Source organism: Poecilia formosa, unplaced genomic scaffold (assembly GCF_000485575.1).
Source record: "Poecilia formosa unplaced genomic scaffold, Poecilia_formosa-5.1.2 Scaffold290, whole genome shotgun sequence".
NCBI lineage: Eukaryota > Metazoa > Chordata > Actinopteri > Cyprinodontiformes > Poeciliidae > Poecilia > Poecilia formosa.
The window spans coordinates 141266-153508 of record NW_006800229.1 but is presented as its reverse complement, the minus strand read 5'-3'; the positions used below and the strand labels follow the sequence as shown (position 1 = coordinate 153508).

At 36.7% G+C, this 12243-nt stretch overlaps 1 protein-coding gene across 4 annotated transcripts in view; it reads left to right on the top strand.

The window, feature by feature from the left end:
• Positions 1 to 5008: 5008 nt before the first annotated feature.
• LOC103151719 (protein diaphanous homolog 2-like) overlaps positions 5009 to 12243 on the top strand; it is a 145588-nt gene continuing 138353 nt past the window's right edge. For 3 of the 4 annotated variants that reach the window (XM_016681715.1, XM_016681714.1, XM_016681712.1), the window contains exons 1-2: positions 5009 to 5075; positions 5637 to 6007. In XM_016681715.1, the coding sequence (XP_016537201.1) occupies positions 5924 to 6007 (84 nt within the window). In that variant the 5' untranslated portion in view covers positions 5009 to 5075; positions 5637 to 5923. Of the gene's footprint in view, positions 5076 to 5514; positions 6008 to 12243 lie in introns of all 4 variants that reach the window. The other variant, XM_016681713.1, reaches the window with a different exon arrangement.

The window sequence follows — 12243 nt, the reverse complement described above, 5'->3', positions numbered from 1 at the left end:
TTTGTAATTTATCTGATGAAATTAAAATTTGGGTTCTTAATAAGCATGAAGACTTTTACATTTTGATTTGCCTTCCCAAAATAGATGATGAGCATGATGAGGAAAGAAGATAATTTGAAGATTCTAACACAATGTCTCAAGACATCAGCCAGGAACTTGAATCTTAGGCAAAAGTAGGACTTCCAAATTGACACTGTCTGCAAGTAGACAGTCAAATTAGTGACAAAGCAGTTTAAGAATAACAAAGTCAATATTTTGTTGTGGCCATCATAAAAAGCCCTGAGTCACATAAAAAGTTTCTTGTTCAGAGCTGAACACGTGTGTCAAAGCCAATAGGGCGAAGACCCTGACTGTAGCCAAAACTAATGGAATGATATCCAAAACAATTGAATCAAGTCATGAAGTTTAAAGGGTAATTTTGCTAAATAGCAAGGAAACTCTTGAACTGGAAACAATTAAAATCTATCTCGTTATTTTGGCAGATAGAATAATGAATATATTTTTGGCAATCCCAGTGGGCCCAAAAGGGAAAAGCTTTGTCAAATGTTTTCAGTAGTTTTCTGACCCACATGCACATTTAGTCTATGGGAAAAGAACAAAGAGGTAAGTACAGTTTATTTCACACAATATGTGAAATGTGTGACTGAGGAGGTTTCTTCAGGTTCACCAAGAAGTGGCATCTTGAAGAGAAGAACATGAGAATCTTAACAAGGATTTGAATTACGTGGGAGGAGGCAGAAAGTTGGTAGCTTATGGCTTGGAAGATGGAGTGGGTGGCTGAGAGTAGACAGGCAGGTGGAAATCAGGAGGACGCTGGAGGTTCAGAGAACAATCGTGGAGAGATATGCCCTGGAAGAGGTCTTGACGCTGGAGGCTTGCAGATGGAAGCTTCGAACAAGAAAATTTAGTGTAGATGAGTTGACACGAGATAATTTCACTAGAGTATGCACAGGAGTAAGAGTGGTTAAATCTACTCAACAAGGTTAATCATCAGGTGAAGAGACATTGTCATGCAGCTTCTTAAATCCTAATGAGGTAAGTGATGCCACTGCCACTGGTCAGGAGGGAACGCCCACCTCTGGAAAAGGTTGACACACTCTCACAGAAGAAACACAAACACCCCAGAATCATGCAAAATTTAGTCTGATTCAATGTCAGACAGAGAGGAAATAAATGTATTTTTATACAACACAAACAAATATCTGGTTTGCGCTATACAAGTAAGACATTATCATGAATGAGCTTTTGGTTATGGGTAGTGCTGGTTCAGGTTATTGATCAAATATCTTGCACAATTAATATAGCTTTGGAAAGTGTTTAATTCAGTCCGACATTAAATTATCTTGCAGGAGGTGTGGGTATTTATATGCTCCTTTTAGCATTGATAGGAACACAACACCCAGGTTCACACGATAACTCTCAATGAGGGTATTGTGCTCTGAGTGTGGGAAGAAGATTCACTTTCTCCCTAAACAAGCAGGTGATTCACTAAGATTTATTCTCTCTTTCGTTTTTGTAAGTTAAGCTGATATGTTTTAGTATTGCCACTAAATATTTCTCAGTAGAAATTATTATCTAAATTAGTTTTATATCATGTTATTTTTTGAGTAATATTTGATAAAAACTTTTTTTTTAAATTTCGTACTTGTTGAACCTAATCACTGTTTTCATATGAGCCAAATTCTTGCTCCTAATTCAATTTAAATATTTGAAAATACAATTATGAATGTATTTTGTAGGATTTACCCCTAGCCAGTTAGTGATAAAAAATAACTTTTGCCTCAGATTTTTCTGGGAATGATGTAATAATCTTACAAGTAATTTTATATTAAAATTCAATTCAAAAATATTTTACTGATCCCAAAGTGAAATTAAAGGTTGTTGTAACTCATTCGATTAAAGATTTTTATGCATGTTTTTAAACTTTAGTTTTGTTGATTAAAGCTTTATTTGTTTTTATTGAGAGTTTCTTCTTGTTTTTTGATTTATGCCATTTCTGTTAATCATGTTACAAGATGATTAAAAATCTAGACTGATTTTTTAGTTAGTTAATTTTGTGCCTACTTTTGCTGGTCTATATTCTCAGAAGAAATGTGTACATCTTTAACTTTGGTGTGAGCAATGTAATGAAAGGTTGCTATGTGGAAGGTAAGATAACCTTTTATAAGCCAGTCCTGGTTAATTTTACAGCATGTTAGAAATGCAACAGATTCCAAACTTCCGTATTTTATGAATGTCTGGAAGAACATCAGTGGGAAGGACAGCCTCTATGTTCAGACAGGCTTCCTGAAAAGATGAAATACAATGAACATGTTAACTAAAAGTATTTGTGTCATAGAAGAAGAATATCAAGAAATTTAAAGAAAAGACAACAAAAGGCTACACATTTCCAAACCAGAAATGTTCTATGGCCTTTGGGGGACACAACCTTTCCTTAACTTGCAGAATAAATCGTGGACTGCTGGTTGTAAGATCAAGGAACAAATTTGTATTTTCCTCTTGCTGAGTTTGTGGTTTCTTTCTTTGCCAAGAGAAACCTCAACAACAGGGTGCAGCAGCGAAGATAAAGTATTTTAGCTCTAGGTGTTTTTTCAGGATTAAGTGAAAAGAGTACAAACAAAATGTTCTCATCAACCATCTTGAGCAAACCAAACAAATACCATTAAATAATAGTATGTTCTTAAGTAAAGTCTAGTGCTGTTCATTTCAATATACACCTAAACTGGACTACCAGAGCCAATGGGAGGGGTTGGCTTAGAGCCAATTAAGGATGCTCAAAAGCAGAATGAGCCACTAACCATAAGCACTGAACATAAAACACAGTTACATAAGGAAAGTTTTTTTTTTTTTGTTAGAGTACCCAAATATAGGAGCTAGGCACATAATACTGCAGAGGATTTTAATGAATAACCCGAGGAAAAACAGATAAACTAAACAGCAAAACATGAGGTGGGTTATAGATTCAGACAAATAAACAAGTCAGATGATTAGTGGAACATTAAATAGGTGGACCTGATTAACAGAAGAGAAAGTGCTGTAAAAGATCATGAACTGAAGAACTGAGCATATTCCTTATAAAATTACCTTGTGGATCACCTTGGAATAAATGATGAGGACTTTGTCCCACATTTTCTCTAATTATTGATGACTAACTTCAATGTGCCATGATGTATAAATAATGGTATGGGAACTTTTTATGTCCTTTTCCTTCGTTGCACCTTAATCTATAATGAGATTGTTCTGATCATTTGTAACATCTCCATGGACGACTTTAACTAAAGGATGAGAATGTAGAAAAGTTGGGGCAATCCAACTAGGACAGAAAGACTGTTTTATCTTAAGCTCTATCAATATGATGGATGATCATGGAATGGAGAAAATGAATTTAAAAAAATCCTATTTATTCTCACATTTCAGAAATTTGGCACATCAACAGAATGTTAGAGAGAGATGATTAGAACTGTTGCCAGTCTTATGCAGAATATCAGTTCTTGTAGGCTACAGAGAGGCTCCGTTTACAGTTATTTGCATTAATATGTCTATTTGTTTGTGGTATTTCTACTGGATAGTATACAAAGAGGAACCTTGGAGCTACATATCATAAATAGTGCCTGTTTGATGACATGAAGCAGGTTGAAAAGGCTTGAAAATCAATCATATCATGAAGTTGACAAACAGTCATTGACACTGATCAGTGTTGAAAGGCTTAGCAAGACATTTCTTTGGCTCACAGTTCACAGTGAGAGCTCTTATCACAAATGGATAAGGTGAACCGTCTTAGGAGTGCCAAGATTCAAGAGGTCACAAAAGAGCCCTGTAGTTTATAAAGCACTGCGGATCTTACTTGACTTAATTAAAGGCAGCTTTCACAATTCAACAGTAACAAAATGACTAGTTAAACTGGTGCAAAAAAAAAAAATAAATAAAAAATTCAAAAGCTCATAAGAGGGCTGCAGTTAACAATGACATGGAAAACTATTTCAATTCCTGTTTGAATTGTGAAAATACAGATGTTATTGCCTGAAATGCAGTATTATATGATTCCCTTAATGTACACTTCATTGCTTGTAAAGGATGCACCTGCAGCTAAAAAAAAACACTCAGCTCTTTCTGCTTGACTTAACAACAATACAGTGTAAGGTTCATCTACTTATTTGTTATTTTTTTGAAAAAGCAATGAATAATTGAATGGAAAAAGGTGCTTATGGAAATTCTTTTCTACATAACTTGAACCTGGTGAAGCTAAAACTATGCATCTTAAAGTATCATGTATAGAATATATTTACAGACATGTTTTTTAATCTTAATTGCGAAATGTAAATAGTCTTTGTTCAGTTTTGCCTTAATTATTGCACTGAGTATATTGTTCAGTACATGACTTTTTTAATGCTTTTTTTTCAGTCTATATAATTCAGTTAATGCTTATTTGAATACTTAATTAGTTGATGATTATTTCATTAGTTGACTAATTATCATTAATACAATTTATTAGGCACTTACTTAATTTTTCGATATGGGACAAGAACCTTTCAAAAAAGAAAATCTAAATAAAAAATAAATCTGGAAGGGAATAAATTATTATTGCCAAACCTGATTTTAAATAAAATTGTCATTTTTTTTCAGCTGTAAATGTTGAGAGATTTCTCAACATATACAACACAGTGGGTGTAATTTGGAACCAGATAACCAAAACAATTATTAATATATTAAAGGGCTAATTTCTTCTGTAAATGATGTGGACACAGTTTGTAATAGTTCTACTGGTGTCGCTTCCACAGAAAAGCGATTTACATGTGTATTATCATAACACAGGTGAACAGTAAGCCATACAAGCCTTTTCTTTCGTCCCTGATCTATTCTTACAACTGATTCCCATCCTCCTGCTGTGTGAAATCACACACTGACCTCTCTTCCATCACAGTCTCCGCCCATTCGACGCCACGCCGACCTTACAACTGTCAGCACATCTGGCCAATGATAATTCAGCTTCCCATTTAAGGCACACCTCATTGCCCAATCACGTGTCGTAAGAGGCGGGCGCGTTGTGGGCCTGGTTTTCAGGTTTGGTTGCTGAGGTAAGCTCCCGTTTGAAATTTCTGACTTTTCTTTCACAATATTTTTATTCCCCATTGTGTGTTTGTGTAGACTATCGTTATATGCGGCTGGGTGATGTTGTTTCAGTTAAAATAAAGTGTGTTTGTCGGGTAACAGTCGCTCAGAGCTTGATCGGTGAAGCGCTGCAAAGTATCTCAAGCATAGAGAACAACGGTGATTTTTCAACTATGACAACCGTTTATTGATTCTGATCAATGGCTGTATCACATCTAAAAATGTTGAAACGTATAAAAGCAGCTGTGTCTGGATTATCACCTATATAAACAAGTTCACTCGTAAGTTTATATTAGAAATAGACATTTGCTTTGTTGGTCAGTGTATTATAACAAGCTGCTTTTATTTTTCTATTGTTTAGATTAATATAGCTAACTCTGACAGGTTTGTTTACATATGTTTTAGCCCGTTGTTGGTGGCTCTCAGCATGCTGACAAGGAAGAAACACGTGTGAGCAGAAACTTAACGTCCAGCACAGTCTGAGAGAGTAATTATCTGTTGTTTGCACAATGTTGTGCTACTTTCAGAGTGCCAATACACCCTGCTGTTTGAGGTGACTTAACTGCCGATCAGAGGAGACCACACACAACCACACCTCTTGTACAAGCAGACTTCTCTACCGGATGGTTTTGGACACTATGTGGAAGCGGAGAACTTTTTACTTTTGGCATTTTTAAACGGGATGGATTTTGAGAACACATAACTTTGGATATACGTTTTGTATTTTTGCTGTTGGGATTTTTTTTTTTCCCTTAAGTGGAGTTAATCAAGTTTGAAGCTTGCTTCTGGAAGGGAACTGACTTCAAGAGCTAAAATGGACCAAGCCAGCGGTGGGGAGGATCCCAACAAGCCCTCTAAAAAGAAGTCCAGTGAGGATGAGGGGAAAAACAAAAAGCTGGTGGGTATTCTAAGCAGATAACGTTTGTTGCATGAAATTTAAATTTAAAAGAGCCATTTGTAGAAAGTTAAAGCATCTATAGAGGTACAGAACACTCTGTCAACACACAACATTAGGCTAAAGGTATCGATGTGTTATTATTATTAATGTATCTCCTACAGAGTGGCTGTAATAGCAGTCAGAGTTTAGCAAATCAGATGCTGTTATGCTGAGTGCTTCAATTTTCAAGGCATTAAGTGGATCATGTGATCATCTTATCAATGCTTTTCCTGAAAGTTTTTTTTTTTTTTCTTCTGAAGAGTGCTCTTGTTGTGACAGCTAGACCTGTATGCATCACGTGTTCATGCATACCTTGTTACTGGATTACTTATTGCACGGTTCAACGCATGTGGTTATTGTGGGGCTTTTATTAACCCTGTGAGTGTGTGTGTGATTGATAAAGGGTGACCTTAGTCAGCTTGAGGGCAGTGTCTGTCAGATAACGGTAAACTTCGGTTGGCATTGGTTCATTTCTGGCTTCCACATCTGCTCGGCCTAGTGAAGAAATCTAGATATATAGAGAAGTGTGCATATTTGAAAAGGAGTCCAACCTGAGTCTGCCGTTAGTGGTTCACTGACTTTATCGAGCAGTTTCTTTCTGTCAGTAGATGTGGTTACAGTTGAGGGTTTTGTTATCGGTACTTTGCAAAGTTTGTATTTTCCAATATGATAACGAAGCAGGACATTAACAACGAAAGTAGAAATGGAATACATTCCACTTGCATGTCACTTTACAGCCAGAAATGTCAATGGGTTTTATTCTTATATTGTTTAAAAGACTAACGCAAAGTAGTGAATTCTTGTGAGGTAGGAAGGCTGGTGTCCAGCAACTTTTACAGGTGTCTCTACTTTGACACAGCCAAGTCAAATTATTGGGTCATTAGTGCAAATTTGGAGAACTTGACTGCAAACTGAGGAGATGATTCGGCCATTTCAACCAGGGACGCATTTAAAAGTTGTATTACACCGGTGGAGTTGAAGACCCCTTAATTGCAAAAATCAGAAAAACTGGATGAAAAGCAATTCTGAACATAAGATTTTAAAACTTGCCACATATTCTTAATTTGTCTGGAGTTTGACTGGGCCATTCTAACCCATAAAATTCCCACACCATAATGCTGCCACCCCAAAACATTTCACTGTGAGGAATGTTATTTTTGGGGTGCTGTGCACCGTTAGCTTTCCACCAAACATCCATAGTGGCCAATATAATTTATTTTTGTTTTCTCAACTGATTAAATCAACTTCTTTCACATGTTTTCAAACTTCTCCACAGCAATATCTTTGAGTTGACTTGGTCTTCTTAATGCTGTTAATGTGGAAAAAGTTCAAGGCGTATGAATACTTTTGCAAGGCATTGTAATTGGAGTTAGTTGGTGTCAGGATGATCTAAAACCAACTGTTACCACATTAAAGACAGTGTTAAGCACACTGTTCAGCTGTGCTCTTTGTAGATGTCAAAGCTGTAGATGTGAGTAATCGCACGGTTAATATACTAAAAGCTTCCCATAGTGTTGTGCTCTTCTCACTAGGAGTTGGAGCGTGAAGTTACTGGGGAAAATCTGACTGCAGCTGAGTGGCATCAGTTCTTAGCTGCCGCTGGCAAAGCAGAAGCATGTGCTAAAATAACGTTTTCTGTTTCAGTACATCTTAAAATAGATTTGCTTATACGTGAGTTTTTATTTCCCTGAGTATTTTCTTGTGTTTAGTAACTTTTGTTTTCTAAATAGCGAACAAACTGCATAGCTTTCTATCGGTTCTGAGAAGCACCACCTCTTGATGTGATTTGCTACAATTTTATCGACAATTTTACATTCAGACCATCAGATAGGAATCCTTTGTCAACTTTGAAGTAATCTGTTTGTTTAGCTAGCAATAATTATTGCTTATGACTGGATTGAGCCTTTATTTATGTGGGAAAGTTCCTTTGCATCAACTCCACGTCGGACGCTGATCCCAGTGCATTTCGCTGTCTGCTGATGGCACACTGTGGATTGCACTGCAGTGTGTGGACTAATGCTAAAGTCTCCACTGTGGAAGCAGAGCAGAGCAACTTCTATAGCAAAATTATAATTATCTGAGAAGTCGACTAAAGGAGTAAATTAAGCAAAATCTAATGGCACTTGCTTATGCTGCAGTCTCCTTTGATTCATGCACAAACACCCAGTCTGGATCCACGCCTTCACTGAGTTCATTCGAGGATGCAGTGGGTCAACTGAGGTCATTTTCAGTGTTTTGACATGGATTTCTTTGAAATTTGACAGTTCATAAGTACATCAGAGCATAAAGGCCGTTATAGATTCAAGACAAAAATAACGTGGTCTTAGAGGAGTAAATTTCTGCCAAAACAAATACATTTCTGGATTAATTTCACATATTTGCAAGAAAAAAATAGGATATTTTCTAATATAATATATACAGCTATGAACTTTATTTTGTAATTATTCAAAGAGGGGCTAGTTTGTTCAAGAGTTTTCTTCTCTTTGCTCCCTTTTCAAGTCAAAAGTATGTGTTTGTGACTCAGTGACACTTGCTAAATCAGGTGAATAAATTTGTGAAATGTTGTAGATAAGCAAGGAAAAATTAGCATTAAGCCAACGATCTGTGAGGGGAAAAAACACTTCAATTTATTAGACAAAAACTCTGAATTTATCAAAAAATTTGTGGTAAAAATGTTAAGTCCTCTAAGCTTTAAGTAGTAAATATAGGAGATTTGCTTAATTCATATGCACTTCTGATTTTAATATGTCAGAAAATCTGAGTCCCAATACTAAACACTTATAACGGCTTGTTTTCATAGGTCAAACACCAAATATACCTTAACATGCAGTAATGTATACACTCTTTGTAGTACCACAGAAGCTAACACCCACAGTCTTCCTTATTTCCTCTCTTAGGACACGGCCAATCAGCATGAAGGAAAAAGAATGACGCTCCTGGATTGGCTGTGTTAAATAGCAACGCTCCATCTGCAAATAGATGATAATTCCATAGAAAAAAATCCATGAATACTGAACCACAAATAGGGGGAGTTTGCTGTACCTAGTGTTCCCAAGATGCTCTTTGTTGGAGTTGTCTTAACAGTTAGATTGTCCTGCTGCTATAAAAATCCTTGTTTGACTCCTTCACAATAAAAAACAAACAAACCAGAAAACAATGCATTTTCCAGGATTATATTAATCTGAGGATTACAGGGCGGTGCTTGTTTTAGCTTTGGAGTTGGCTGCACCCGATATAGTCACTCTATTGTAATTGTTCCTTGATAATCCTTTACAATCGGTCACAAAATTGTTTTGTTTCTCTTCTTTAAGTGTTGTGGCCTAAGTAACTCCAAAAAGAACAACTACGGAGAATAGATTAATCTTACTCTTAGTGTCTTAATGTATTTCTGATTTTTAAAGACCTTTCTACATATTTTATTTTTGCATGTACAATAGCTGGATCTGGTCATTCAGGTCGGACCAGTCGTGCTTAAATCTGTCTACTTGCACTAGAATCAGCCAGGATTCATGTCAATGCAAGGTCTGAACAGGCCTGCAGAGCGACTAACTGATTGAAAGTGGCCAGGATTCTTGTGGAGATGCATTTACGCACCATGTGTGAAAACGCTCAGAGTACCCATTTGTAAACAGATCACCCCATATGTGTGATAAGACCACAGTGAAAAGGGCAGCGCTACCACATGACTCAGTCTGGGAATTTATGAACATCTTGACTGTTAACTTCTACTCCTCTAATGTGGTGTTTTCAGCTTGCAGTAAATGGTTTACAGGCGCAAAGTCGAGACAAAGTTTGGCGATAAGATGTGCCAGACAGGAAATCCCAGACTGGGCTGAGGTTGCATATTCTCCCAGAGCTAGGGTGGTGTTTCAAGAAAGTGTGATGACTTCACCACCTATATCACTTCTGAGGAGCTTGTGTAAGACGAGCAGTTTTGGTTTCTGAAGGCAGTCTCATGGCCAGGCATGTTCCCTGTTGCTCAATCTTCCTCTAGTCTAAAGTATAGCTGTTTGCAGAAACCTCAGCAGAGCTCTGAATTGAAGGAGGAAGTGATCATTCATCCCTGGGAGGAGCCTTGATTTGTTCTCCTCTGTTTATTCCCACTACAAGTCGCCTGTTTTTTGCACCATAGTTTGGTTGTAAACATGTAAAACTCATGAAACAAAACATTTAAATGTAACAGATTTTGATGGTTTCACATGTCGTAACACAGATGAGTAGTTTAGACTGATAAAACAACTCAAGAAGTTACCAAAAGATTTGGGGTTAAATACTTAAAATGCCATGCAGATTCAAGAATAAGCTAATGTCCCATCATCACACACTCATTTCTGCCTAAAGCAAAGTTAAAGTCGGGCTTCAAGGGAGAAGCTTCGAGAGCTGAGTGTTTATTCAACAGGTTTCTGTGCAGGATTACATCATTTGGATTACGAGGCCCCACGTTGCAGAGACTCAGCCAAGGACAATCGCATAACTCTTCAGTGTTTTGAGAGAAACTCGCCTCAAAACCTGCCAGTTTTCTGGAGCCGTTTGTTTCCATACTGTTATTGCAGCGATAACATGGCGCCGTGCCATTCATTGGAGCAGGAAGATGGAATGAGATCTTTAAAAGGAGTTTAGTTGTGCTTGTTTGGCAAGAAGGGAGAAATATGTCCTCTGTGCATACCAGAGTAAAAGATGACCTCAGAGTGCAAATTGAGAAACGGATACCTCCCACTCTCTTAAAAAAAAAAAACAACAACCAAAAAACAATTGGGCTGTATATTTTTCACTGTGCTGGATCATGCATACTTGTAACCTACAACATCAGTGAAGAAAACAGGCATTGGATCCATTCTTATTAGTTTTAGATAAAACAATGATGATGACTTTTCACAGCTTGTCAAATCTGGTCTCGAATCTCATAACTTCTGTCTCTGCTTAGGCATGAATTAATTTTCTGTGTTGCATATACTAATGCTAAGGAGCATTAGTATATTCAGAAAGGCTCTCTTATAAAAATGCATTTATCTGCCAAAAAATCATTTATTAATTAAACTGATAAATATCATTTATGTGAACACACTTTAAAACATTTATTAAATCTCAGTTTTCACATAAATAAAATTAACCTGTTTTGCATGCAGCTGTGCATTTTGGATTGTACACAGTAAAAGTCCCTTAAGCATTCCCATATTTTGTAACAGTAAAACTAACTTCAATGTATCTGATTGGAACCTTATGTGATCGATCAACTTTGATGCTCGGTGCAACTAGCTTCAGAAGTCATCTAAATAGTTATTTTCAAGTCCAGACTTTAAATTTAGTCATTCTCCATCCAATCTTACCAAACTCCAGCCATTTTACATAGAAGACTTGGGGAACTTTCAGTCTGTAGGTGTGTCAGGGATTTGCACAGACCAGCCAGAGAGAAGAAACACTGAAAATTCCTAATTTATTTGCAAAAAATGTCCAAAAAAAAATATTAGTTTGGCCCAAGACAGAGTCAACATAACAGACTTAAACTTGTGTTGTAACACAGAAAACTCCAGCATAAACTGAACTGATGAACAAAATATGAGGGAAACTTAAATAGTGGTGACACACAACGGTTAGTAAGCTAACATACAAACCTCACCGATAAACGGATACAATGTTACAAGACATGGAAAAGCTTTGGTGATGACTATTTTTGCAAGCCACTGCAGGTTTCGACATAAGAAATGCAGAATTGCACTTTAAAGCAATGTTTTTGATATGCAAATTAGCCATGTGATCAGTTTGCTCATGATGAATCATGTGGAGCTTTCCATCTGGCAGAGCATGCTGACTAGGGAAAGGTGCAAGCACAACTGAGAAATTCCTGACATACTCTATCATGTTACAAGCCTTGCGGTAAAACTGTCTGTGGATAGTTTGTGGCAGCCATCTGTGACAAGTACATATTTCAACAGTTTGTATCCCATCAACACTGATTAGTCAATCTTTTCCACTGTAGGGCTTTTGAATAAAGTTTAAATATGTTGAGAATTAATGGGATAGTTGGTCAGTGGTGCTTTTTGGAGTCATGCTTGTGGAAATTGAACAACCTGTTGATGTGGGATCCAAAAACTAGAAGATTAAATTACTTTGCACTGAAAGTTGACATACGCACATTTTCATTCTTTTTTTTTTTTTTTTCTTTTTTTTTTTCTTCACCATAGGAAAAGGACTACGGG